Source organism: Saccopteryx leptura, chromosome 4 (genome assembly GCF_036850995.1).
Source record: "Saccopteryx leptura isolate mSacLep1 chromosome 4, mSacLep1_pri_phased_curated, whole genome shotgun sequence".
Classification (NCBI taxonomy): domain Eukaryota; kingdom Metazoa; phylum Chordata; class Mammalia; order Chiroptera; family Emballonuridae; genus Saccopteryx; species Saccopteryx leptura.
In genome coordinates this window covers 123,671,078-123,698,913 of record NC_089506.1, presented here as the reverse complement: position 1 = coordinate 123,698,913, position 27,836 = coordinate 123,671,078, and the positions used below count along the sequence as shown (strand labels likewise).

The window sequence follows — 27,836 nt, the reverse complement described above, 5'->3', positions numbered from 1 at the left end:
GTGGGGAGAGAGAGGTTCAATGACCAGACTAAAACCATTAGGCTGAAACACATGATTCCAAGTTTAATGTTGTCTGAGAAAGCTCCAGGACAGCAGGAAGCAGCAGCGGGAGCCCTGCTGGGTGACACGCCTGTGGAAACACGGATTTGAACCTCTGACCAGCAGAAGTCCTTCAGAGGGAGGGGTGTGTGGACCCCAGACCCTGTGGCCTGACCCAGGGAGGGCAGAGGCCTCGGTCAAGACCAAGGCTTACCAGGTGGTGGGAGGAAAGCCTCCTGGAGGGCTTAGGGCCCACACAGGTAGGAAGGGGCCCAGCCCTGGTCATTCATCAGAGGCAGAAAGGGCTGCCAGGCCCAAGTTGGCCACAGGCCAGAGCACCCGTGCTGGCAGCCCTCATCCACCTCAGAGAGGGGTCCTGACCCCCATGGTAAGACATGCCTTCTCCCCTGGTGTCCGGGCCTGAGTCCTGCAGAAGCTCTGGGACAGGCAGAGGGGACCTTCCAGCCCCTTCAGCCTCTCCTTTCTTCTGCTCCTGCATGGTGTTAGGCTGCTGGCCAAGAGGCCTGGGGGAGGGTGCCCAGGGGCTGAATGCCAAACCCTCCGGGAAGCAGGAACCTGAGACCAGGTGCCGTCAGGGGTTGTAGGAACATTGTCCAACTATGACGGCTGCTGAAGCATCAAGCCTGCTGCCTCCGGGGGGGCCTGTCTGAGAGAAGCTGATGCCAGGATGGCAGCATGGAGGCCCTGCCCAAGGTCAAGGGGGCAGGATCAATGGCTCTGCCTGGGTGGCACTGAGCTTTGCTTCCCCCAGAAATATCAGGGACCCTGAGGTCCCCAGCTGCTGTCAGGGGCCTGTGGGTTCCAATGAGCAGGCTGCTTTTCCCAGCACAGAGGGCAAGGGCTTGGTCGTCACTCTGGGGAGTTGACATTTGCTTCCCCAGCCTGACCCCCCTCCCTGTGGTGGCTCAGAAAGACCCCTGAACCCTTGGACAAGGCCACAGGGAATGTCCACAAGACCTTGATATCAGTCCAGCTGTCTCACAAGAAGTTTCATACATTGCCTAGAAGAATTAAGCCAGATGAGGTTTACTTTCAGTCTCCCATTAAAAGGAGCCTCCTGAAACCTCACAAGAAAATGGGCCTCCGGCTATGGAAAGGCCACAGTGACAACTTCCTTTCCCCGTGGTCACTGTACTCATCTTGGCTTTTGGAATTCATGTAATTATTTCAAGCGTCAGGTGGAAGGATGTCTTACTCTGGGACATCCTGCTGTGTCACGGGGCGCTGTGCAGGGGTTAGTTAAGGATATGTCCACAGAGGGGAGCTGGATGCCTGGCCATTCTCGGGCACCTGCCCTGTGATTTCATCTCCAGAGACAGTGAGACCAGGACCACACAGCTGTTTCTCCCTCCTTTCCTGTGAAGGGCCTCGTGTCAAGTACCAAAGCTGGGGATGTGGGGGCCAGGGTAACCCAGATTGGGAAAAGAGCTGATGGGAGCTGGCCTGGTGCTGGACCTCAGGGGTCCGGTGGGGCAGGAGCGGGGAAGGGGGAGAACAGGAAGTCCACCTCTGGCTGCGCAGCAGGAGGGCGACAGCTAGGGCTCGGTGGCGTGCTTGACCAGGTAGCCGCTGAAGGTGATGTAGGTGTCAAACTCATCACTGAAGATGGCATTCTCACGCTCGCCCTTGAAGAGGCGCACCCACACCTCATCCTGGTCCTGCAGCTCCAACATCAGGCTCTGGCTCTGCATGATGCTGCGGTCGCTCACCTGGGCATACAGGATCACCACCTCCTCCCCATTCTTCATGATGTGCAGGTACGTCTCCTTCTGGTTCCAGGTGTGCACATTGAGGCTGAAAAAGTAGATGCCGGGCACGTAGCAGTAGAACTTGCCCGTGAACATGTTGAAGTGGCTGTAGAGGTTCACAAACTCCGTGTCGAAGATGACCGTCTGGTAGTAGTCGTTGCTGTGGAGGGGCTTCTTCCGGCCCACCGAGAAGGCGGCATAGTAGTTCTTGCAACGGTCTCCGGGGGCCCCTATGGAACCTTTCTGCCCTTTGGGCCCCATGTGGCCCCGGGCGCCTGCTGAGCCTGTTTTGCCATATTTCCCTTGCATGCCCCGGTGTCCCCGGTCCCCCTTCTCACCTAAAAGGGACAGAAAAACACACAGCATCAAGCAAGCAGACCTAACCTCAAAGATGATTCTGTTTTAATCCAGAAGCCAGAATTATTTTTTCCTTCTGGAAAGTCCTGGCAAAGACAAAGGAGCATATGGGTTTGTCCAAACGCAACAGGCGCTGGGTCCAGGCTGTGGCTCACTCAACACAAATGGACTGCAGCTGTCGGCTGGCCCAGGCCACTGGGGCCCGGCTGCATATCTTCTCTGTGATTCTGCAAGGCCATGCAGGCATGTCTGTTGTGTGCGGGGCCCAGGCGTGTGGATGGCTGGGGGAGGGGGCAATGCCAGGCCTCAAAACACAGAGCCCAGAGGACTGCAGTCTGAACGCAGATGGAGGAGGTCCCATCTCTCCTCCTGGAAAGGGGCCAAGAACCTCAGAGATGGAATTTCCTCCCCCTCCCTTCTGATGACAGCCGGCCTCCACTTCCTGTGCGAGGGGAGCCATCCTGGTCCCTCCACCCTGTCTGGACTGAGCAGCCCAGCCCCCCAGGGGAAGGTCCTTTTGCTTGGATCTGCAGCGCCCTGACCTTTCAGGATGGTGATATTGATCTGTGGCACTGGGACAGCGGGGTGCACAGAGGCACCAGGGGCACAGCAGCGATAGCACCGGGAAGCTGGGGGCTTCTCGCCCTGCCTGGGGCTGTAGTTTTCATGCTTTTCTTCAGCCCTAAGGGAATAAAGATATCACAGTGAAAGCCGTGAGCTTTCAGAGCCAGGGACACCTCTCTCTGCTGCCAGAGGGTCTGGTGTCCCTGACCAGCCTCCTTGTTTGTCCGGACCTGCGAAGCTGTGTGAGCTTTGCCAACAGAGACCCATTGACTCTTGGTGAATTTTGGGACCCTCAGTGAGACTTGGGAAAGAGCCCCCTGCCTTCTGGTAATAGCAGTTTATTATCATGGAAACAATAATAACAAAAACAGCAATAGTTTGGGGGCTTTGCAAGACAGGCTGCTTGGGAGAAATCTGCCCCTGTGTAGGAGGTCTTTGGACACTGTGTGATGAGCTGTGACTGGCCATCCCCTTCATGCATTTATGATTCTAGAGGATGCTATATCAACCTGAATCACTGTAAATGAGAGGGTTAGACTAGGTTTTTGGGGTCCCTTTGAGCAGCAGCAGCTGGAGACTAATGTTTCCAGCCGGGCATTTGAAGACTTGGCTCCTGGGCAGAGTGAACGGTGACAGCCCCATGCTGCCACCTTGTGGCAATATGCAGCACTGCAGTGTACTGTCGCTTACCCCTCTGCAGTGACTGGACCAACTTCAATCCTGCTTCAAATCCCAGACAATCTGGGAAATGGTTCTATATGCTCTAAATTCAGCCATCCACAAGCCCTGGACTCCCAGATGGGCCTCTGCCTCCAACTCTTGCCACAAGTCTCTACCCAGAGATTCCACAAGCTCCATCCACCGTGTGATGTGTCTAAAGCTGATGACCTGTCGCTGTGGTACCATCCCTAGAATCTTTTCTTTCCAAACCATCTTCCGAGCATCATTACTCCTCCGGAATGGGACTCTCAGCCTCATTCTAGATGCTTCCTTGGCCTCACCGCTATCCTCTGAGGATGACGAGGGTCTGAGCCCCCCCACCCCCAGTGCCTTCAGGACTGGGCCCGAGTCCTCCTTATCTCTTGTAGACCACCCTTTGTGACAACTCATCCTCCTCTCTGCTCTCCTCTGTTCTTTCTAGAACTCCCTCAGATCTAAACCTCTCCATGACTCCTCTGTAGGTGGGCTTTGGGACAGAGCTCTCCCCACCAAATCAGTCTCTCCTCCCAATGTCCACCCTCCTGTCCTCAATCCTCTACTCAGCTGGGAGCCCTTGGCTGCCAGACACCACACAGCCATGCCTTCATGTACATCATCCTAGCCTCAGGGCGAACCCCCCTCCTGCACCTGGGAGGTTCCCACATGTCCTAAAGACACAGTCACCTTCTGCTTAGTCTCCCCCAGCGCCCCCCAGTCACTGCATTGGGTCATGTGGGTCTGTCCTCCACAGCCTCAGAGTTCCTGGAGGCCAGGGACAGTGTCATTCATGTGTTTGTCCCAGTGCCTAGCGGGTTGCCAGACCAACGATAGGCACTCGATCAACGTTTGTTGAATGAAAAAGAAGAAAGGACAGGGAAGAAGAGGGGAGGGATGTTGCTTTGCTCCAGTGCTATGCTCTAAAGACACACTGTACTCTAAAGACAGTCCAAGGCCTTGGGTATCAGGTCAGTCCAGTGCTCAAAATGATGAACAAACTGAAAGCCAGTATCAGGCTGTCACCTGGGCATCTAGGACCTCATGACTGTTTCATGAGTAATTCTAAACATTTTGTGTATCCCTACAAAACATCCCAATTAGCCTGAAATCTGTGTCATTGAAGGTCATGAGTGTGGAGACAATGCCCTTTGGAAAAAGTTCAGAACTTCCAAGAAAGCCGCTGCTTCTGTCTCCAGGTATCAGCAGTCCTCCCTCCAATGGTCAGGGTCGTGGGGGGGTCCCTGCTTCTTCTTCCTAGAACTCCAGCACATCTTATGACAAAACAAAACAAGACTGGAGCCTGACCAAGCGTTGGCGCAGTGGATAGAGCGTCCGACTGGGATGTGGAAGATCGAGGTTCAAGACCCCAAGGTCGCCAGCTTGAGCGTGAGCTCATCTGGTTTGAGCAAAGCTCACCAGCTTGAGCCCAAGTTTGCTGGCTCGAGCAAGGGGTTACTCAGTCTACTGAAGGCCCGCGGTCAAGGCACATATGAGAAAGTAATCAATGAACGACTAAGATGTTGCAACCCGCAACAAAAAACTAATGATTGATGCTTCTCATCTCTCCGTTCCTGTCTGTCTGTCCCTGTCTATCCCTCTCTCTGTAAAAAAAAACAAAAAACAAAAAAAAAACAAGACTGGAAAGGCACAGGGGCTGGGTGGGGTTTGCTGGTTAAAAATGTGGCTGCAAAGCCCCACCCAGCCCTGCATTTCTGTGGGGTTGGAATGGGGCTGTTCCCATTCTCAGCTCTGTTAAGTGCTTGGGTCACTGGGAGGAGAAATGGTTCATCTGTCCTCCAGGCCCAGCTTCCACTAGGACGGCTCCTCAGCCTCAATACAGTTCCCTTACATCTGGAGGGGGGCAGGCCACCTGGGTGCCGGAACCCCAGACTCAGCCCAGTCAATCCGAAGCTCCTGGAGCCACACCTGCAGCCTCACCTGCATGCAAACCTGCACCCACATCTGCAGCCTCACCTCTCAGTGTGGCCCAGCAGCGGCTCCTCGGTCCCCTCCAGCTCCTGCTGTTCCTGCTCACCAGGTAGCAGGCGGCCCAGCACTGGACCACAGGTGAAGGCAAGCAGCAGGCAGGCCAGCATGAGTCCCAGACCACGGGAGCCCATCATCCCGCCGTGCCCTGCTGGGAGAGACACATGGGAAGAGGGCCGGTTGGGAGGTTCCACAGGGAAACAGGCGAGAAGCAAGACCCACGAAGCCAGGAAGTGCCCCAGCCACAGCCCTATTGGGAGGGTGACCACACATATGCTGTCTCACACTCACACATGCAGCACACACACTCACATTCACACACTCAACACACACATACACTCTCACAAGCCTCAGTGCACACTCACACGTAAGCACACTCACAGGTGCATATACATGCACATACTTATGCACTCACACAGGCACACATGCTAACATCTGCACACCTTGCACATGCATGCACACACACTCAACACACTTACATGTACTTTCATTGCCCACTCATATAATCCATGTGCACATAGCCCACGCCTGTAGCCTCAGCCCTGCCGAGGTGGCAACACATCGCTCTGTGGCCACCAGGGAGCGCTCCAGTAAGTGTCCTGAAGCATCTGTAATTTAGGGAGGATGTCAGGACCAGCGGGTGGTCATCATCCATGGAGGCCAACCCCATCTCTCTCACTCACAGTGCTCTTGGCAAAGCCCTGGACAGGACCCTTCTCATTCCAGAAAGAGATGTCTATTGGGGGTCCCCAGTGAGCCCATAAGGGAACAGAGTTTGGGCTTTAAAACAGACAAAACATCCCACTGGCATTTAGTTAAGGGTAACTATGGTCAGTCCTCACCCGCCCCTGTTCACAATTAAACACTTCGGAGGATCTGTGAGAAAAAACGGGAGTCCCCTGCCATGTTAGTAGTGGGGTCAGGTGGTGACTGAGACAGGCAGGAAAGCTGGGCCACAGTCTGACCTTTCCTTTTTTTTTTTTTTTTTTTAATGTTTATTTTCTTGATTTTAGAGAGGGTAAGGGAGAGAACAGGAAAGAGACAGGAATATCTGTTCCTGTATGTGTCCTGACCGAGGATCGAACTAGCAACCTCTGCACTTCAGAACAATGCTCTAACCAAGCTATCTGGCCAGGGTCGACCTTTCCTTCAACTGCTCTTTATGTTTAGGGAAACTGAAACACGGAGATGATTGCTTTCTGTGCTGGTGAGTGCCCAAATGAGCGCTCCTTTCACACACCTGGGAAGCTGTAGGCTTCGTTTAAACACCCCTCTGTGTAGAGTCCTGCTGGTGGTGAGAGCATGACCCTCCCCACTGGGCTGACTTGTGGGCCACGTGCTTTACTCTGCATGAAGAGACCCCGTACCAAGTCAAGAGGACATGGGGAGGCAGAGAGCAGGGACCAGAGCCTGGGACAGAAAAGGCAGATGTGATAACTCAGAGCCAGGGAGGCTGCACTCCTAGGAACCCCCTTCTTCCCTGTCACCCACACCTCTGCACTACTCCCCCACCCCACCCACTGCCGGGGATTAGCTGTCCCGTCCCCCCCCCCCCCCGCCTCCAAGTTCTCTACCAACCAAGCCTCAACGCCCAGAGACCTTGCCAAAGACTGAGATAGCTTGGACCAACCGCCACCCAAAATCTTTACTACCTCCTCCCACTTGCCAAGGAGAGTGAACATATATATGTTATTGTATAAAGTACATGTTAAAATCTAATCTGCCCATATACCTAACTACCTCCCCATCATTTCCCGGCTCCTGGGGGGGCACGCCCACCCCTCCCCAGCATGTCCCCACTCTTCAGCCGCATAGCACAGCACCCCTCATTCGGTGCTCGGGCTTCCTGCTTCTCAAATTTTCACATGCACATATCACCTGGGAAGTCTTAAAATGTAGTTTCTGCTTCAGTGGGTTTGGGGCAGGGCCATGAGTGCCTGTATTTTCAAAAAGGCCTCAGGCGCTGCCAGTGTTGCTGGTCTTTGAGAATCAGGGTCCAGCCACACCCCCAAACAGCTGGCATTAGTCCAGGTGCTTGCTGCCCTGTCCCCTCTTCCTTTCTCTCAGTGACCTGGCTAATGGGCCCAACAACCACGGGTACCAGGCACTGTGCTGGGCAAGCGGGCCCCATCCAGTGCCCCCCACAGCCCCATCTGTCAGGGTTTGGTCTGAGAACACATCCCAGTAACCATCTTTACCCCATCACAGACCTCAGATAAACCTGCAGTGACTCCACTAGGGAGATAATATTCATTCGTTATCACACCAAATTTACAAATGAAGGATTGGAGGCAAAGAAAAGCTGATTAGCCTAAGATTGCCCAATTTTTAAGTGCTGGGGGGGGGTGGCTATCTGAACTCGACAGGCTCTCCTCAGATGACATCAAAATCAGACTTGGTCTTCAAGACCCTCATGTGCCTCCTGAAGCCTTCCCAGAGTCTCGACTGGCAAACCTCTCCCTCCTCCTTCTCATGTTCATTTTTCCAGGCTGTCTCATTCTGCAGTTTTGCTTGGCCTGTGAGGTTCCACACAGCCCGCAGTGCGCGCTCTGGGCCTGGGACGCGGCCGTGTACCTCCTGGACCAGCCAGCCGCCTGCATCACCCTGAACTTGATGCTACTCCCCCGGTGTATGTCGAGTCCAACTCTCTGAATCTGTTGATGTCCCTATTTCTGTATTTCCTGTTTTTCCTTGGCGCCTTCATAATTGATCTTTTTTTTCTTTCTTTGAAATGAGAAGTTTGCCTAACTTAAGGAAAAGAGGTTTGCCTTTCTTTAAACCTTTTTTTTGGAATCCAAAATAATTCATCTTGGAAAAGCTGGGAAACAACAAAAGAAGGTGAAAGGCTACCTTGGGCCCCAGTCTCCCCAGGATTTCTTGACTTCAGCACATCGACCTATAGGGCAGGGTCATTTACTGTTGTGGGCAGCTGTCCTGAGCATCGTGGGATGTTTAGCTGCATCCCTGGACTCCACCCACTAGCTTCCATCAGCATACCCCCAACCCCAGCTGGGATGCCCAGAAATGTCCCCAGTGTTCCAAATGTCCCTCAGGAGGCCAACACTCCCCGGGTGAGGCTCAGGGCTCTGCCCCTAGGAGGAGCATCACTTTGCCTGTTGGTATGTCTCTTTCTGGCAAGGAAAAGGGTTTTTTGAACCTCGATCGAAGGAGCTGGAGGCTGACAGAGACCAGGGTGTGACTGGCTTGGGGGCGATGGGGTCAGCGGGGTGGCACGTGCAGGGGCTCAGCACAGAGGTAGGGGTACCAGGCGAACAGTGAGGGCCACAGAGGCTCCTCTTTAGCTGCCAAAGCAAATCTAGAGCAAAGCCTTTCCCTCTTCAGAAAAAGCTTCAAAACCGTTTTACCGAGTCAGGCAGCAAAGTCAGCATGGTGACCTTATATTATATACACATGGTCACAGGATTGCCCAACATCTAACCAGCCTTGGCTGCAGCCCACTCTGAGCCATGTCTTCTGACTGACACCCCAACAGAGAGCCGTTTGCTCCCAGGAAGACAGCTCAGAGAACGTACTGCCCTCGGCAGAGGGGACGGGTCCCAGAAGTGCCCTCACGAAGCCTCCAGGCCCACAGGGTCCAGCCTGCGGGCTGCCTGCGGTCAAGGCATCTGAGGTCGATTCCAACATGACTCAAGTTCTGGACTTGCCTCTCCCAAACACTGGGAAGAAGTCCGTTTGCCAAATTCTACAACAATCCCATGAATCTTTTTCCACCACCTTGCCACTCGGACCTGCAGCTCTTCAACCCTCCTCTCCCCCATTCTCTTTATCAGCCTCCAGCTTCCTGTCTCCCAACAAGAAAGAATTCCCACCCCCTTTACAGGAAGAGAGCGGGCAATAGGGCCGGCTGAGCCAACTGCAAGATCTGGAGGAAGGCAGGAAGCCCGAGGCTGCTTCTTCACTGATGATTTTTATCCCTTCCCACACCTGGATGGACCTGGGATGCAGCTTTTAAGTAGACAAGTTTCACAGACACATCCAAGTTCCCTTCTGTTGAAAATGGGTCCTACCTCCTGACCAGGCAGTGGCGCAGTGGATAGAGTGTCAGCACGGGACACTGAGGACCCAGGTTTGAAACCCCGAGGTTGCCGGCTTGAGCGCAAGCTCACCAGCTTGAGCAATGGGGTCAATGGGTTGAGCATGAGATCATAGACATGACCCCCTGGTCACTGGCTTGAGCCCAAATGTCACTGGCTTGAAGCCCAAGGTCGCTGGCTTGAAGCCCAAGGTCGCTGGCTTGAGCAAGGGGTCACTGGCTCGGCTGGAGCCCCTGGTCAAGCAATATGTGAGAAAGCATCAATGAACAACTAAGGTGCTGCAATGAAGAACTGATGCTTCATACCTCTCTCCCTTTCTGTCTGTCTGCCCCTGTCTATCCCCCTCTCCTCTTTCTCACTCTCAAAAGAAAAGAAAAGGGGCCCTACCCTTTTTGGTCCCACTCAGCTCCACATTGTCATGCCACCCAGTTTGCGCAGTAACCTTCTGGAGCTCAGGCACCACGTGTTTGCACTGGGTCTTGACACCACACCCAGCCCAGTGGCACTTGACGAAAGCATTTTATAAACATGGCTTTCCCTCTTCCTTAGTCTCATCAGGTGGCCAGCTATTCCAAGAGAGAGAAGAACTAGGATCTCCATGGATGAGCAACAGTTTACAAGGACAAGTCGAACTGCCCTTGCAGCTCAAGAACGTGTTCTCGGCAGAAAAATCCTCCCCAGGCGTGGCTTACTGAATGCCCATGCTTTGCACAGCTTGTGCAGGGGCCAGGGAGATGGCAACGTGACCATAAACTCGCAAAAATTACAGTCCAGCGAAGGAAACAGACATGCCCCCAGTTACAGCTTGAGGCAGGATGGCAGAGTTGACTCAGAAAGTAAGTGGGTAGAAACACTAGACCGCCCTGTCCTGTGCAATGGCTATGAGCCACGTGTGGTTATTTCACTGTAAACAGATTTTTTTTTAATTAAAAATTCAGTTTTTCAGTTACACTAGCCACATCTAAGCTCTTGATAGTGGCACATAGCTGGTAGCTACCATGCTGTTGGACTGCACAGAATAGAACATTTTGCTCACCGTAGAGCTGCATTGGACAGTTCTGTTGCAACAAAACGAAGCCAGAGGGGGAGTAAATCAGAGCTACAAACAAAGAGCAGACAGAAATCTGGGAGTCATTTAGGCTCCTTCCTCTCCTGCACCCGCCACACTGAATCAGCCACCAGCCCTCTTTAATCCCCCTTGAAGATCTCGTCTCCTCTCTACCCCTGGCCTATAGTGCACGCTTTCCAGGAGCTCTGGCTGTGTCCCAGACCCTGTCCACCCAAGACAAATAATACCTTTGTCTGGCTTTTCTACAGCCTAGACATCACTCTCAAATTTCACCTGCATCTGCTGAGGAAGCTTGGCATCAGATAGGACCTCCTCCCACACCTCACATCTTCTAGGTCAAGGATGCAATGTAGGTCAGCCTCAGTCCTTCATCGTTTCTACATGAGGCATCAGCCATCCCTCAACCAGCCCCTGCTCCTGCCCCCTCTTCCTCCCCAGTATCCTCTCAACCAGGGGGAAGCCGCAGGCTGCCCTCTCTGCTCTGACATCTGCTGGCTGGAATGCCCCTGCGGAGACAGATGCTCAGAGTTCTCCAGTCCCCATAGGAGGTCTCCTGGATTCAGATCAGACTCTGGGGTGCCTAGGAAGGAGAAGGTGCTATGTTGGGGTGTCCCTCTGGCTCTGATGACCACCAGGGTTTGCTTCTCCAGAAGCCATTCATCACACTTACTGTCAACTGACCAAAATCTGGTGATGAGCAGGTGGGAGGCAGCATGACTTCCCGTTGACGAACAGCATTCGTTACCAATTCTAGAAGCCCATTTTCGCATCTCATTTTCCTTTTGAGATTGGACAGCCCCAGAGCTGGTCTCAGGCCCTCCTCTGCTCTCCCCTCAATCTTGCAGAAGGAGCGGCAGCGGGGGAATGGGATCCCTCATGAAAGTACTCAGCTCAACTGGAGGTGAACAGTGGCTTTCCCAAGAGGCGTGAGTGTCCTGGCTCCACCTTACGCACTGGCTCTCCCTCTTTTGCTTTTTCCAAGAAGTCGCTCTCTGGCTTAGAGAAGGAGGGTTCACTTTTTAAGGTATGAGGGTTTATTTGTTTACCCCCAAGGTCCATGGCCAGGGATGGAGTTGGGGCTGTCCAGTGGTAAGTAAGTGGTTTCTTTCCCCACAGAAGAACAAGACCTGGCTTGGGACAAAACAGCAAAGGGAAGAGGAGAAGGCTCCACCCCCCTCATATTAAAACATCTCCATCCTCTCTGGGGGCATCTAATTGCTTGGAATGGCTCACCTGGTGCAGAGAGTGAAAGCAGTCGAAGTTCCCGACCAGGCTCTGCAAACAGGGGGACCATGTGGGCTGCAGGCGTCAGGCCTCCCAAGGCACCTGGCCAGCCCAGCACAAACAAAGATTTCCTTGACTGGGGCACTGTCCTCAGATCACCTCTCAGCTGCAGGGCCTTGGGCAGCGAGCTGGCCACTGCTTTGAGAACCATTTGAGAGAGAAAAGCCTGTGACAGACCAACCCAGGCTGCTCTGCTCGTGAGCCCGCTCTGCAGGTGACCTGGCCCTTGGCCTACTTCCCAGCAGTGAGACACCCTCAGGAGCTGACCACCCCCACACAGGGAGGGAAGAGCCTGGGATTCCGAGGCCTGTGCCCCACTCTCCCCGCCATCCTTCCACAGTGGCACTGACATCCCTGGACATCACCTCACTTCCACACTTTGCAGGAATCTCCAGGGGACGCTTGGCAAAAGAAAGCTTCATGCCATGCCTACGGGCCTCTAGGTCAAGAATAGAACTCAGCTCAGCGTCCAGTCAGCCCCACCGCCTGGTCCGGCCCAGACTGCTTTGGCTGAGCGCACTGACGTCTCTCCATGCCCCGCCCATTCCTCCTTCCTCACTTGCGAGCTGTGGAGTGGCTGCCGATGGTAACCATGGCTGCTTCCGCCCCGGCTCCACCATAGACCCTTAGAGACAGCACTTAGCTCCGCTGCTCACCCCCAACAGCCTTTCTGCTGGTCACTTGCTACACGATGGCTTCAACCAATAGCTCCCCAATCTTTGTCCCCATCCCAGCCTGTCTGCTGAGCTCCAGGTCTGTGCTCTCCAAAACAGTCGCCACGGTGGAGGCTGATTCGTTAAAAAGAACAAAAGGAAGACATGCTCAACCCCACAAGTACAGGTACGCTGTAAGTGGCTACCCTCCAGGACAGCCCGGTGCAGAGAACATTCCCTGTCTGCAGAAAGTTCTACTTGGCAACTAGCTGTGGGCTAGACCCAGATACCCCACTATCTTTTCAACATCTCTCCACTCTGTCACAGACCCTCGAACCCCGGTTCATTCCCTGTATTCTCCCCCAGCGCCCCATAGCTGCTCCTCCTGTGGCTTCCTGCTAAAGAAAGTCGGTGCCACTCACCAGTGCTCTCTAGTGGCGGCTTTCAGAGCTGCAGAGCGAATCTCCACCCTTAGCTTAACAGGAGTCCCACAGAAATAAAGGGAACTTCTGAACCCTGCGCTTTCCCATCTGGCTCTTGCTTCACCTCTGGTCCCGTCATCCCACCACACACCCTGTATATATGATCTTCACTCCAGCCATCTGGAGCCGCTTGAAGTCCCCAACACAAGTCATGGGGGCTCGTCTCCTTCTCCCACCACCTCCTCCATGGATGTTCTTCAGACACCAGCCCAATGCCACCTCCTCCAGGAAGTCCCCTCTGCAGCATCCATGTTAGGCAGATCTGGGATGGTTGGCTTCTTCATCTAACTGTCTCACGGACAGGAACTCCTCATGAATGTGAGCTGTGTCTCCTGTGATGCCATCTGGCTCTCAGGACTGGTTGACCCCCACATCGCCTCTCAGACATGCGCCAACAGCAGAACTGCCATCTGAGAGGACTTCAGGACCACACACATTTTGCTAGAGCCTCCAGCCAGTGTGTGCAAATCTCTCCCTAACTCAGGGCGGGGTGGCTTGGGGCAGAGTGAGGCAGGGCACACTCTTCAGTGTCACAGGAACACGAAACCCTGGTGGTGTAGCCATCTAGCCATCTTCTCTTCAAATGCTCTTCTTTCCCACACTCAGAAGATCTAATGCTTCAGAAACAGGTGCAGCTCACGGCCTCCATTAGCCAGGTTTACACCTCAATATCCTGCAGAAATTGCCTAATTCAATCAATCAGGGTGCCTCCCAATGACAACAAGAGACTGAAATCCAGGTGGGGATCCAGGCGGCAGCCACACACACCTTCCACTACTGTCTGTGGCCAATGCAGTCTAAAAAGGAGGGGGCAGATAGCTGTGAACCAGGACAGGCACGTCAATACATAAGTAAATGATGCTGGGGGCCATTGGGGGGCAGTCTGCCAGCAGCACTCATTCATGGCCCCTGTAAACAGATAACTATTTACCGACATGGAGGGGCGTTTGTAAGTGGCGATGAATGAAAACCCAGGTTGCAAACACACACAGGCACATACACACCCACACGCACATACTCAGCCACAAGGACCTGAAGGCCACCCACCTGGCCACTAGCAGCAGCCGTCTCTGGGTGATGAAAACACGGGTGTTGGCCATATGCTTGCTTGGGCTTCTCTGGGTTTCACTATAACAGCTGCATGTTTTTTCTCATCAAATCCACATTATTTTCCACTTAGAAAAATGTCAAATAAGCCCCACCCTGGGACTTAAGGGAGCACTTTGTTTATTCCAGGGAATTTGACTCTACACAGAGAATGGCAGGACGGAGGAAGGGCTTCGAGACACTGAGGCAAAACTTTGTGGCTCAAGGTGGGACCGTGTGGGATAGAAACTGACCCAGCACTGAGGTCCCACATTCTCACGCACATGTTTGTTGAGTGTGTACTCCATACAGGCCAAGGGCTGGGTGCCAGGACACGGGGGCAGGCGAGCAGCCCTCACAAGAGAGCAGAAGCCCTGGGGATGCTGTGGACATGGGTGAGGGCAGGGATGGATGCCTAACTGTGCTAGAATCAGGCCAGCTGGAGATGACATGCCTTCTAGGAGCAGGGGCATTCATTCTGTCCTTGACACGCCACTCAGTAGTGGCACCTGCTGCTGGAAGAAGTTGCCTGTGGCCGTGAGACGACCTTTGAGCCACTTGTTAGGAATTCTGCACAATGGCCACACGGGTTAACAGTCCTAGAGCTGCCCCATCATCTGTCAGAGGGTCCTTCTAACAGACCTTCCTGCCCTGATTGTGTCCATGAGGTGCCAGGCTCTGGGCACACTGTCTCATCTACACTGTGAAGCACTTTGACTTCTCAGGTGAGCAAATGGACTCAGAGTGAAGGAGGCCCTCACCCCAGCTCCCACAATGGGGGGGGGGGCTGAAGCTCAGGTGAAACCCAGGGATATCTGAGACATCATGTTAAGGGGTTCCAGAAAGATGGCAGAGAGGCAGGCTCATCCAGCCAACCTGAGGTCCAGCAGCTCCCCACTGCCAGGTGTCCAGCAACTTAGCCCACATGGTTCCACCTGGAACAGCAGTTGCACATTTGGCTCTGAGGAGCTTACTACCAGCTGGGCCCTTGTGTTCATGTATTCATTCATTCATTCACTCAGCAGGTTACTGAGTGCTTTATCTCTGCCAGGTGCTGAGATTTCTCTAGGGATGCCAGCCTGCTAGCATCTTAAATCCCATCACTGGAATTTAATTTCTTTGGATGTAGGCACAGCACCAACCAGGAAAGAGGTCCCTCACAATGTATGGGGCATGGGCAGCATGACCACTGGTATACATGTTTAGGGCGTGGGCAGCATGACCACTGGCGTACATGTTTAGGGCGTGGGCAGCATGACCACTGGCGTACATGTTTAGGGCGTGGGCAGCATGGCCACTGGCGTACATGTTTAGGGCGTGGGCAGCATGACCACTGGCGTACATGTTTAGGGCGTGGGCAGCATGGCCACTGGCGTACATGTTTAGGGCGTGGGCAGCATGGCCACTGGCGTACATGTTTAGGGCATGCACTGCTTTTGCAGGATGGGTAGAAACCAGCATGGGTGAAGGGAGGAGGAAGACAGGAGGACCAGGTCATGCAAAGGTGGAGATGATTTTGTTCCCTCTCCCCCCTCCAGTGTCCTCTGGTGGGTAGAAGCTGATTGGAGTATGACCTGGGGGTCTGCCTGGGTGGACCCCTAGCAGGGGTGCCTGCAGAGAAGGGACAGGAAGCAGGGGACTGCAGGAGCTGGAAAAGAACAGAAAGAGGGGTGGGCATCGAACTCTAGCCCATCTCCCCAACTTCCCGGCCTGGCTCCGTCCACCTGCAGGTGCCATTCTTAGAGTCTCCTCTCCCCGAGACTCATAACTATACCTCCATAGGGGAGGGCAGACCTGATACCTGAAGACCCAAAATCCCCATAAGCACCCCCACCCACCACAATCCACTCATCTCTCACCAGCTCCCACTTGACTCTTCACAAAGGGTCCAAATATCTCCAAACATAGCGCAGTTCTTAGCCCAAAGACCAGCCCAGACCCACAGGGCAGCATTGCAGGGCCAGCCCAGTCCAACTGCTCCTGCCTGCCAATCCACCAGGACTGACAGCGTGTCCAGATGCCGTCCTTTTCTTTCCCTGGTCCCCAGGGCAGGGGGCGACTGGGAACAGATGGCCCCACTGGGGGTGCAGGTGCAAACCGAGGGAAAGAGTCTGGGGCATTCCACTGGCATAGTGTTTTGTTTTGTTTTGTTTTACCAGTGGTCAGCAGCAACCCTGGGCCCAGCACAGGGCACCAAGCACTTCATTCCCTGACGCCCCCTCCCCCAAGGCCCACCCGCCTGTCCACCTCCCTCCCATGCTCCCTGTCCTCACTCCCCTGTGCAGCTCTGCCCTTTTTTCAAGGAAAATCCATACAGGAGCCAAGAAGACAGTCAGACACTGAGGCCCAGCCTGGCCAACACCGTCCAACAGCTATCCTGGACCCAGCGGGACGTCCCAGTTAGACTGTGCCAGTCCTGTTCACAACTGTGAAGGGGTTGACTCCAGAAACTCCAGGGCAGGCCAGGAACACACCCTGGTGGGGTGGGCACCTTCAGTGCCCAGTTCTGGAAAGCGGTAGTGAGTGAGAATGAGCCCTCACATGGTGCCAAGAGCCGCTTGTGTCTCCCGTCTCACAGGTATCTCTCAGTGCAACCTTGATGAGGACGCAGAGCTAAAGATGTCCTCAAAGGGCTCACAGGCTCACACTGCTACTCACACCACTGAACCCGCCCCAGGCCAAGAAGGTAAGAATCAGAGGACACAGGCTGCACCCCAGAAGTTTCGCTGTGGGGCATGTAGAGGAGGGAAGGAGCCGGTGTGCCCAGCCTCTGCTTGTCTGTGACTCTAGATTGCAGTACTGGCCCTGACAGGCCAAGGACCCAGCAAAGACCCAGCAGGCTCCCGAGAGTCCCAAATCCCGGGCCTCATGGGACTGGCCCTTGAAGCTGCCCCAGGGAGGGACAGGGAGGTGACGCGCCCTGTTCAGGCTGTGACAGGTCTTGTCCATACTGTCCTCTGAGTGGGCAGAGAATTTCCTCACACCGTGTGAGAGGTGGGAGGTTTTGTCCAGGGAGCTGCTTTGCCTCATTTCAGTTCCAGAGAAGTCATATTTCAGCAGGTAAAAACAGGAAAAAATTAATAACCCCCACCCCACGTGGTAGTTACACCACCAAGATGAATCGCTGTGAAAGGCCACCCCCCAATTAAATATCTCTGGATTCTCCAGTCAGGGAAGCGAGACTGCTACCAAAACACCCACTTCTCTCCCCCGTGGGGTGGCAGGCAGAGGTACCTGAGGCAGTCAGTGGAGCTGGGGACCTGGAACCTGTCCAGCCTTCCTTTCTTTTGCAAGTGGTCACCCCTACCCTTCCCCAAAGGCCCCGGAGCCTCAGCCACCCCCAGTCCCAGTAACAGGGACCCACATAAGCCACCAGCCTCTGATGACAAAAACACAACGACAAGCTCAAGTCCAGGGAGGACGCCCAGCAGCACCACTGTATCTACGAAATTCTTTTCATCTTTGTTTTGATGGGTGAAGCTCAATGCCAGAATATTTGGTTTGTGAGTCATGCTAATTACAGCTGGGGGGGGGGGGGTTGAGGGAGGGCGAAAGGCACCAGAAAGAACAACAGAAAGAAGCATATTCTAAAAAAATTATGCTGTGCTGGTTCCCTGAATAGGGAGGTGACGTCTCAGGAAGGAGGAGCCAGTGCCTTCCTGGGGGCCACGTCAGCGTTCTCAACTCTCCACTTGTGAGGTGCCCCTTGCTGCCTGGTTGCACCTGCCCCAGAGAGAGGGCAGCACCCTCTGGCTGTATGGAGCCCACCCAAGACCTCCCATGCCAACTTTCTGTCTCCCTGACATGCTGTGTACAGGGAGCACCTTCTCTGGCAGCACAAGAGACTTATGGTCGGAGAAGGAAGAAAGAGAGCAAGAGAGGGCAAGGGTCCCTGGGGAGCAGAACCTGGCTGTCCTCTGCCCTGGGGCACCTTCTCGGTGGGCAGCTGGGAAGTGGAAATTTGGAAATGAGAAGCTCAGGGTTCCAGTCTCAGAGTGGAGAGCTGTGAGTCTTTGAACCAATCATACCCTTTCTCTGGGCACTGAGACGTGAGTTACAGCCTCTGGTCCTCATCTGCTGCCTCTGGGCAAGGCACGCACCTGTCTGGGCTTCTCAAGGCGACAGTGCCATGGTAGAATGGCTGAGAACTGATGTTCACGCTGGGCCTGCTTGCCCAGGTAACACGCACCATCACTGCCTTTATTTTTATGGCTGTTGTTGTTGTCGTCGTTTTTGTTGTTGGGTCATCCCTAATCTCCTCTTGTCCATTCAGCTCTCAGGTCAGGAGGGAGAGAGTGGGGAGGAAGGAGCAGAGGGGACAATTCAGTCCTGTTCCCCATCATGCCCCCCCACCTGCATCTTCTCCCTCCTCCCCCATCAGCAGAGACGCTGAGCAGGCCTCAGGAAGAATGAACTTCCCCGCCACAGCAGGCCTCTCCACGGAGCACACACACAACAGTCAAGTGTGTTTGTGACCTTGCACAGGGGCGGGCTTTCCTGCACTATAAAAAGCAAAGGCCTAGCAGCCTCTGAGGACCACACATCCTCCCCCAGGGACCCGGGACTTAGCAAGAAGTTGAGAAAATTCAGTTTCTCAGGACACTCCTCATGTTCAAACCTCCAAGTGTGCCCAACCGCCTCCGTTCTCAGAAGCTGAGCCAGAGAGACAGGAACAGCCCCAGGGAAGCAGCTCCCTCTCCCTTCCAGTGGACCAGGAGGGCTGCGAGTGCCCACTGCCCGTGGGGGTCCACAAAAGACACAGGAGCTGCCCAAGAATCAGCACAGTGGGGCAAACGTGATGTAGGTGCCCAGGACAGGTGAGGTGCACAACACACGCTGGCAGTGCCAGAGAGACTCACAGAGGCTAGAGGGCAGCTCAGGGACCAGTGGCCACTCTCCGCAGTGCAGGCAGCAGCCTGGGAGGGTTCCCAGGAAAGGGACATTATTTCTCCCTATCCAGGCTAGAACCCCTTCAAGAACACCAACACCCAAGTCAGCATTTCCTGTTCTGTGTGGGGTCAGGGTTGACCACAGTCAGGGCTGGACAAATCTGGCTGTCAGGTGGTCCAGGCGGTTCGGGGGTGGGGGACTCCCCACAGGTGCAGAAGGGACTTGGGCACCATTCCTTTCATTTCCATGCCCTCAGAAAAGCGCCAGAGAAGAGGGAAGCATGATAAACACCCCACAGAACACAGGGAGAGGTCCCATCATTCCTGACAGCATCCATCTTCCACGGAGCCCCTGCTCCAGAGTCGCAGAGGGGCGCGGAGGCCACCCTCCCTCCTACCAGGAAAGTGAGGAGCAAGAACAGGCACCAGGACCTTCCTGCTGCGCCCAGTCTTTCTGCCCCTTTGCCACAACTGCCACGGGGCCCCTCCTACTGTGTTCCTCCCACCCGCCTCTGCCTGCCTGCCTGCCTGTGGGCAGCTAAGGTGTCCACTCTTCTCTGCCCTGGCACCCAGGCTGCAGCCCCAAGAAAGAGCCGCGCAGCGCTGGGTCTAGCCAGGCTGAGTCCCAGCCCGGCCACCTACCTCCAGTCGGTGTCCTCCCTGCGGCCTCTGGGCACTCCCAGCACCGCCTCTCAGAGCATCTCCCCGCGGCAGAGCCTATGCCGGCCCAGGTCGGGGGAAGAACAGACTTGTCGAAGGAGAGAGCCGGGAAGAAGGAAAAGTCTTCCGGGGAGAAGGCGCAAGGAAGGGGAGGCCAGTGAGGGCAGCAGCCAGTCCCTGGGCACCTTGTCCTCCTTGGCTCTGAGGTCTCTCTGGCCAGAAGCGGAAACGGGGTTTCTCGAAAGTAAAGGAAGAGCCCAGGAGAGTGAGACAGACGCATCAAGAGCGGAGCCCAGCCAGATGTGAGCGGCCGCGAGCCTCCGAGGCTCCCAGAGCATTTCAATCCAAACAGCAGCTCCAAGCATTAACTGTGTGTGTGCCCGCGGGCAGGGGAAGCGCTCTGCCCTCCCCTCGCGCCCCTGCCCCTGAGAGCCAGCCCAGACTGGGACTGGGGTGGCTACTCTAAGTGTCTGGAAGTCTGCCCTGGTGTGGGAGCGGCTGGCAGCCCAGGACAAGGAGGGTTGGTGAGCCCAAGTTGCCTGCTTGGCTGAGGGGGTTGGGATTCAAGGAGCTCAGTGATGGATCAACTGTAGCCAACTGGGAGGGATCAAGTCTCCAGACCTGGTGGCAGACCTGAGATATGCCTTCAATCAGGGCCTCCACCTGGGGTCTGGGGACCACAGACAGGTTTGGGGAAACCTGTGAGCTCCCAGAGTGGAATGCAAAATTGCACATGTGCACGTGTATAGATGCATGCACACTCTGGACGGGAATGGTCTGTTGCTCTGCTCAGATCCAAAAGTTGGGAGCCCCTAACTAGGGAAAGCAGATTCTCCCGAGGTCGGGGAGGGCGAGGGTAGTGCCGGAGCCCCTAACTAGGGAAAGCAGATTTTCCCGAGGTCGGGGTGGGCGAGGGTAGTGCCGGAGCCCCTAACTAGGGAAAGCAGATTTTCCCGAGGTCGGGGAGGGCGAGGGTAGTGCCGGAGCCCCTAACTAGGGAAAGCAGATTTTCCCGAGGTCGGGGTGGGCGAGGATAGTGCCGGGAGGGACTGTGGCATGTCTGTCTCATGCTTTGAAATGTGAATCAGACATTTTGCCTGTTTTAGACACAAGTTCTTTCTGAGCGTGTCCCTTGGCCCTCTCTCACAGCCCCAGTGCTGCCCTGGGTTTTCTGGGAACTCCCTGCCCCCCACCCCCCCCCCCAACGTCAAGCTGGTCTCCAGCCCCGAACTCTGAGCCAGATCAGCTTGTTCTGGACTCTGGAATCTTATCACATAACGAGAAGAGATAGGATCTGGCCAGAGAAGCAGCATTCAGCTGTGGTAACAGTCTTGTATCTTTTCTGCTTGTTCCTGGACCCTAGCTCCCACATCTTCTCCAACCTACTCAGATTTCATAACCTGCCCTTCCTGTTTCCTCATCACTCTACCCAGGGCTTCTCTCTCTCTGGCTACACACGGACAGAAGATGTGGAACCCAGGATGCTGACTTAGGAGGCACTCCCCCCACCCCACCTCCCCTTGGACTATCCTTCCTGCCTCTGCTCCCCACATGTCTGCCTGGAAGAAATTAAAAGTGGGGGAGGTGCCTGCCTGCCATCCACCAGGCATACCTTTACACCAGGACAAGCTGAGAATGTGGAGACGGAAGAAGAGGGTGAGTTCTGGCCGGCGGAGCCAGTGAGAGTCCAGCGGCCACTCTGCAGAGGCCCAGCAGCTAACCCCCCACCATGCGGGGAAAGGCAGAAATGCTCCTAGTCCTGAGTGGCCTGGAGAAGTTCATGGATCTCTGGCAAGATTAGGAAACCATGTCCCCATCAGAAACACTGCTTCAGTTGGCGTTAGAAGACTCAGGACTTGACCCGATCTTTGGCATGTGTCTGAGACTCAGCCAAACATACGTTCTTGGTTGATTATCGACACAGGAAAAACCAGAGATAAGCTTGTCTTCATCCTGTGCGAAACAGGAGGCCATTTCCTGTCAACAAGACCCAGGCCCCACATAGCACAGGCACTGACCTTCCCCTCTATTCTGTCCTCAGATAGCTTCTTCAGTGGGAAGACCAGGGGACAGACACCACAAGAGAAGCAGGACCTTTGTCCAGGATGTTGAGGACCCAGGTGTCTCCCAGAACGCTAGTGGATGGGGAGCTCCCTGAATGCAATGGGAAAGCTCCCCATGGTCCCAGCCAGGGCACTCAGGCCTGGGCAAGGCTGACCGGTAACAGAACTCAGCACCATGCAGCAGGGCACACAGTTTCAAAGAGAAACAGATGCAGAGATGGAGGGCTTGTTCACCCCCCTTGACTCTGTTCAAGATGGTCTCAGGGTTGAGGAACTGAAAGGCCAGCTACCTTTCAGATAATTTCAAGACATGGACTCAGCGGTCCAGGGTGGAGCAGAGATCTAGAAATACCTCCAGATAATGACCGTGTCTCCAGCTGCAGCTGCTCGGTCTAATGGGAGGTCTATATGGAGGAGGCTATAAAGCAGAGAGAGGCCCATAGGTCTCTGATCTAGAACCCGCGAGGCCACATGTGTTTGGAGTTAGATGCACATAGCACACAACACAGCTCTGGGGCGGCCCCCTTCATCAGACACCAGCAAGTTCTGTGCTGGGGTCAGTGAATGCCATCCATCATCTCACAGTTCAAGCCACATCATTGTGTCGAATTTGTTTGTGCCAAATTCAGGGGAAAACTAAGGTATCAGAGCTGTTTATATTTTGGGGACTTGGAGTAAAGGATTATGAAACTGTCAGTGCCTATGCTATTGATGAAGGTTGACAGAGCACACATAGTGCTAGAATGGTCATTATAATTTTCATTATTGAAAGTGTGGCCGCCTTCCCTCCAGCCTCTTGAGTTGAGCTCCCATATCTCCCAAGAGATTAATTAGTAAAGGGATGACTTATTTTCTTTTTCCTTTTCATTTTTCTGAAGCTGGAAACAGGGAGAGACAGTCAGACAGACTCCCGCATGCGCCCGACCGGGATCCACCCGGCACGCCCACCAGGGGCGACGCTCTGCCCACCAGGGGGCGATGCTCTGCCCATCCTAGGCGTCGCCATGTTGCGACCAGAGCCACTCTAGCGCCTGAGGCAGAGGCCACAGAGCCATCCCCAGCGCCCGGGCCATCTTTGCTCCAATGGAGCCTTGGCTGCGGGAGGGGAAGAGAGAGACAGAGAGGAAAGTGCGGCGGAGGGGTGGAGAAGCAAATGGGCGCTTCTCCTGTGTGCCCTGGCCGGGAATCGAACCCGGGTCCTCCGCACGCTAGGCTGATGCTCTACCGCTGAGCCAACTGGCCAGGGCGGGATGACTTATTTTCCTTGAGGCAGAAACCGGGGGTGGGAGTGTGGTATTGAATGTGGCAACAAGAGTCAGGGTTTCCCAGGGTATTTGTGTGAAACAGAAAGCTCAGAGACGTGGGAAGCTCAGAAGAGCAGGCCCTGGGATCTGAGCACGTCTAAAGCAATACCATCACCACCCGCGGCTCAGGCGGCAGGTACATGGGCAAACGTTTGCAAGGCCAGGCTCCCAAAGAACGTCAGTCAGCCTTCAATAAAGGAAACAAAATAGGTCTCCCAAACACAGAGCTGGTCAGGTCCCTAATGACCTTTGTCATCATCATTTACTGCTTTAAAACTGTAAGTAGAAGTTCGGCAAGCCCGAGGTGGTCCAGCAAATGGCTTGGTTCTCCTCCTCCGTGGCCAGCCATAGCGTCCCCGAGCAAACAGGGCGAATGTTCTAGTTCAGCACATATCTTCCAGTTGGACAGTCCTGACCAGCACTAGGACAGGAGTTATCACACACACACACACACACAAAAAAAAAAAAAAAAAAAAGAAGAAGAAAGAAAGAAAGAGAGTGAGAGAGCAAGGCAACAGCATTAACAAATCAGAACCCAAACCCAAAGCCAGCAGCAGTTTCATCAGCCTTGGATGGATCCACAGCCAGGGCCAACCAAAATGAGGAGGCCCCACCCCCCAAGGTCTCTCTCTTGGCCTCGCAAAGGGCTGCAGGCCACGCCCACCCTGGAATTCCGGAGGAGCCCCACCTCTTACACTAAAGCTAGGATGTCTGGGTCAAACTCCAGAAGACTTCCTGAACATTCTCAAGACAAGGGCAGCTTCCGGGACAAAAAGCCCAGAGACCCATGGGGGAAGAACATTCCCTGTGATCACTGCCCAGGGGAGCATAGTTAGTGTCCTCCCCAGTTGCTTTACCAATTCCTTCTCTCTCCCTGGGTATGTCATTGCTCCTTACCCTGTCTGTTTTCTCCTCATTGCAGAAAACCATGTGACCTCTGTCCGGATCTGTAAGATGCCCGGTTCCAAATAAGCACAGTCCATCATTAGCAGCCCTGGGATTTTCCCACTGTGGCTCTCACGGTCGGCCTCCCCAGCTATTCTGGGCCAGGCTGTCCAGTTGTCCCACACGGGCAGAGAGGCTGGTATGGCAAACTTTTGCATTCCGTTCTAAAGGGTAGCCACAGGCAGGCTCTGTGGCAGGGTCCCACTGCCAAGGGGTGGGACTGTCTCCTTGGAGATTTGGAGAAGGAGCTGAGATGGAAACGTGGCAGCCAGACCCAGCCTCCCTCGCTGCTGGTCACGCTCACTGCTCCTGGACGGTGGTGCCCGTGGTCTGAAGGTTCAGGGCAGGTGGGGATCAGGACTGGCAGCTGCAGAGACCAAACAGGCTGATCTCCTGCCTTCCGCTCCTCACGCCTGGAGAAGACCCTTGTCTGAGGAGCACAGGCCTTTCCAAGGGCATCCCCTCAGCACGCCAGATGCAAAGATGTTCAAGTTGCTCAGGGGTGAGCAACTACGTTCACAGCCTTACTTTGACTGCATATGGGTTTTCTGACTCTAACCCAGTCTCATAGTGCCCCATGCCTCAGTTTCTCTATCTCTCAACATGTACATCCGGACATAGGGAATTCCTTTTTAGGACTTTTAGTTAGTCAGAGATGGGCAGAGATGGACCAATTAGGCAACGTTTTGTTTAATGAGTAAAATGGGAGGGCCCCCTGGTGGCCTGCACAATTCTAAGCACTTGACTGTGAAGTGAATAAGGAGATGAGGAAACACGTGAATGAATAATGAGAGGGAGGAATTTTTAGTCTTTTACGCAGAGCCACAAACAAAAGGAGATAATGTCCTGCAGAAGGCCATGGGGAGGTCTCCCACGATGCCAAGGAGACTCAGAGAATGAAAATCAAAGGGGAAACCGATGTGGACACGATCGCTGAGTCATTGTTGACAGTAAGGAGCACAAGCTTCACGGCACTGCCTGTCCGGAAGTCTGTTCACTAGAGGATGCGACACCCTTTGACACAGTACTCTTTCTTACAGATAGACTCACAACTGTGCAAAATAATAAGTTCAAGGATGTGCCCTGAAGCATGGCTGTAATGAAAGAATCACAGATACCCTGACAGGACATGACAGAGCCCTGGGCAAACCAACAGCAGTCCATCCACCCAGGCTGCTCTCCAGAGGATGAGTGGCTCTCTCTAAAATGAGATGGAACAAGCTATGTTGTGAAGGGAAAAGTTGCAAACCATATTGAAGAACATTTAAAAAAATAAAAAGATATAAGTAAATAGAAAGGTAAATTACATTCTTGGTTAGAAGAGTCAATATCATAAGAAAAAGCTCAGTTCTCTCCCAATCTGCAGATTCAAAGCAGTCCCATTCATATTCCAAAAGGTGTGTGTGTGGGGGGGTGTAGTGGGTTTATTATAAAGAGGTAATGTTACCAAACAGGGGATCTGCCCTTTGGGCCTGCCTAGGGACAGCCAGTAGTGTGTGCATTCTTGACTTAATGCTGGAAAAATTTCCAACACAATTCCAAGTGATTTTGAGAGTAGGTTATTAAAGCTGGGGAGAATGAAACAACGAAGGGCCAGGAATAGAAGAAGCAACAGGCAAGCCTCGGTGGGGCTACTGTCAGCTCAGAGAAAAGGGGGCTTTGGGGTCAGGTTCAGGGGTTAGCTCAGGATGAGCCGCTGCTGCCCACTGCTCTCCTAGAGGATCCTTAGAGTTTAGGAGACAAGCCTGATGGGAAAGAAGAGGGGAAGAGGGAAGGGAAAGGCAAGGGGAGTGCTCCCAGGAGAGAGAGTGCCACTGGGTCCTCCATCCTTAGGGATTTTGATTTAGGAGACATCTGGAGGAGGATCTCAATAGAATATTTATCAGCTCTCCAGGTGTGTTCTTTTTAGGGTCATGTTCTTTACTGATTGGGCGGTGCCAGGGCAGGGGTCATTAGGCAATGCGGCTAGTCCTGAGGTCAGCCATGGCATTGCTTGTCCGGTTTTGCTGCTTTTGCTTTTCTGGGCCTGGAGTTGAAACACAAGTGAGGCCTAGATGTCGTCCCTAGGGGTTAATGCCTAAGGGCTATTCTGACCCTCTCGTTCCCTCCCCTGCTAAGGGGTCTAACCCACATGACTAGCAACATGCTAGTGGAGGAAAGGTTACCCTTGGGGCGAGATCCCTGTCTTCCCAGTTTGCCCTTTCCTAGACTCCTGGGGCTTTCTGCCCTGGTGGCCTTCTGGGCCTGGCCTATAGTCCTTGCTCTGCTCATGTCTGCCTACTTGTCTGCCACAGTAATAAAAAGGACAGTAGTGCCTGACCTGTGGTGGCGCAGTGGATAAAGCGTCGACCTGGAAATGCTGAGGTCGCCGGTTCAAAACCCTGGGCTTGCCTGGTCAAGGCACATATGGGAGTTGATGCTTCCTGCTCCTCCCCCTCTTCTCTCTCTTCCTCCCTCTCTCCTTTCTAAAATAAATAAATAATTTCAAAAAAAAAGAAAAGAAAAAAAAGGACAGTAGTATTGGAGCAGATAGGAAATATTACACCAACACAACATGACCAAAAGCCCCCAAGCAGAGCGATGCATCTGGAAACTTGATCTATGATAAAACTGACGTTGCACACCTATCGATGGGAAGGGATGGGCTATTTTCTAAAGGCAGCACTGAGATGTTCAGCATGTGCAGAAGAAGAAATACATATGACCAAAAAATGTAAGAAAGCTACATACCTGCTCAGCAATCAGGCAATGAGGAAAATTTTCATGCCATTCGACTGGTAAAATTAATACACCCCATAATATTTGGGGGACAACGGGTTCTCTCATCCACTGCATACAGTTTTACTTCATTTTTGTAGAAGTTATTATAGCTACGTATATTGTTTAGAGATACATACGTATTTGCTAATATTATAAAATAAAGCGTGAGGATGATTAACGCAAACTTCAAGATTGTGGTTACCTCTCTGGGCCAAAGGGTGTTGGGAACCAGAAGGAGCACCTAGAGAGCTTTCAAGATCACAGGATTAATGTTTTATTTTTTAAACTGGAAGGCTTTGTCCTGGCCTTCATCCCTTCCCACCCCACCAAAAACAAAATCCAGAACCACTTGTTTAGCACATTTCCATTTGGCATTTTTGTTATTTTTTATTCAGTGAGAGGAGGGGAGGCAGAGACAGACTCTGCATGAGCTTGGACTGGAGCTACCTAGCAAGCCCACTAGGAGGCAATGCTCTGCCCATCTGGAACATAGCTTCATTGCTAAGCAACAGAGCTCTTTCTAATGCCTGAGGCAGAGGCTACGGAGCCATCCTCAGCACCTGGGGCCAACTCCCTCAAATGGAGCCATGGCTGCAAGGAGGGGAAGAGAGAAAGAGAAGGAGGAGGGAGAAGCAGATGGGCGCTTCTCCTGTGTGTCCTGGCTGGAAATCAAACCCAGGATGTCTACATGCCAGGCTGATGCTTTACCACTGAGCCAACCGGCTAGGACCCCATTTGGGTTTTTAAAAAGTAATTTAATATATGTGTTTATGATTTGTTTGTGTGTCACCAAATATCTGTAAGAATAACCACAAGAACCTAGTAATAGGTCCTGACCTGGTAGTAGAGCATCTTCCGGGCGTGCAGAGGTCATGGGTTGGATCCCCAGTCAGGGTACATAGGAGAAGCAACCAATGAGTACACAACTAAATGGAACTAAGTGGAACAATGAGTAGATGTCTCTCTCTCTCTCTCTCTCTCTCTCTCTCTTTCTCTCCCCCTTCCTCTCCTTCTCCCAAAACAATGGAAATATTTTTTAAAACAAAGAAACATGCAATAATATTTGCCTCTGGGGAGGGAATGCAGACACCCCCATGCTTCTTCTGCACATGCTGAACATCTCAGTGCTGTTTTTAAAAAATAGCCCATCCCTTCCCCATTGGTAGGTGTACAAT

General features: G+C 53.6%; 1 protein-coding gene across 4 annotated transcripts; it reads right to left on the bottom strand.

Moving 5' to 3' along the window:
* Nucleotides 1-46: 46 nt before the first annotated feature.
* C1QTNF1 (C1q and TNF related 1) lies at nucleotides 47-21,363 on the bottom strand. Of its 4 annotated transcripts, none has more exons than XM_066381432.1 (4): nucleotides 21,202-21,363; nucleotides 5,400-5,559; nucleotides 2,708-2,847; nucleotides 47-2,146 (listed from the first exon to the last, which is right to left on the bottom strand). In XM_066381432.1, the coding sequence occupies exons 2-4, from the start codon at nucleotides 5,546-5,548 to the stop codon at nucleotides 1,596-1,598; spliced, it is 840 nt and encodes a 279-aa protein (XP_066237529.1). In that variant the 5' UTR covers nucleotides 5,549-5,559; nucleotides 21,202-21,363; the 3' UTR covers nucleotides 47-1,595. The 4 variants fall into 4 exon arrangements, with proteins under 4 accessions (XP_066237529.1, XP_066237530.1, XP_066237528.1 ...); XM_066381433.1 differs by having other exon boundaries at nucleotides 5,400-5,562; nucleotides 21,202-21,337; XM_066381431.1 differs by lacking the exon at nucleotides 21,202-21,363 and adding an exon at nucleotides 19,572-20,028.
* Between the last annotated feature and the right edge of the window lie 6,473 nt (nucleotides 21,364-27,836).

Excerpts from the sequence above, each read along its gene's own strand:
- C1QTNF1 (XM_066381429.1), bottom strand. The coding sequence starts at position 19,869 with ATGCGTCTGTCTCACTCTCCTGGGCTCTTCCTTTACTTTCGAGAAACC. Across the intron at positions 5,563-19,571 it reads AGGGAGGACACCGACTGGAG|CAGGGCACGGCGGGATGATG; the intron begins GTAGGTGGCCGG and ends TGTCTCTCCCAG. Across the intron at positions 2,848-5,399 it reads CTGCTGGGCCACACTGAGAG|GGCTGAAGAAAAGCATGAAA; the intron begins GTGAGGCTGCAG and ends TTATTCCCTTAG.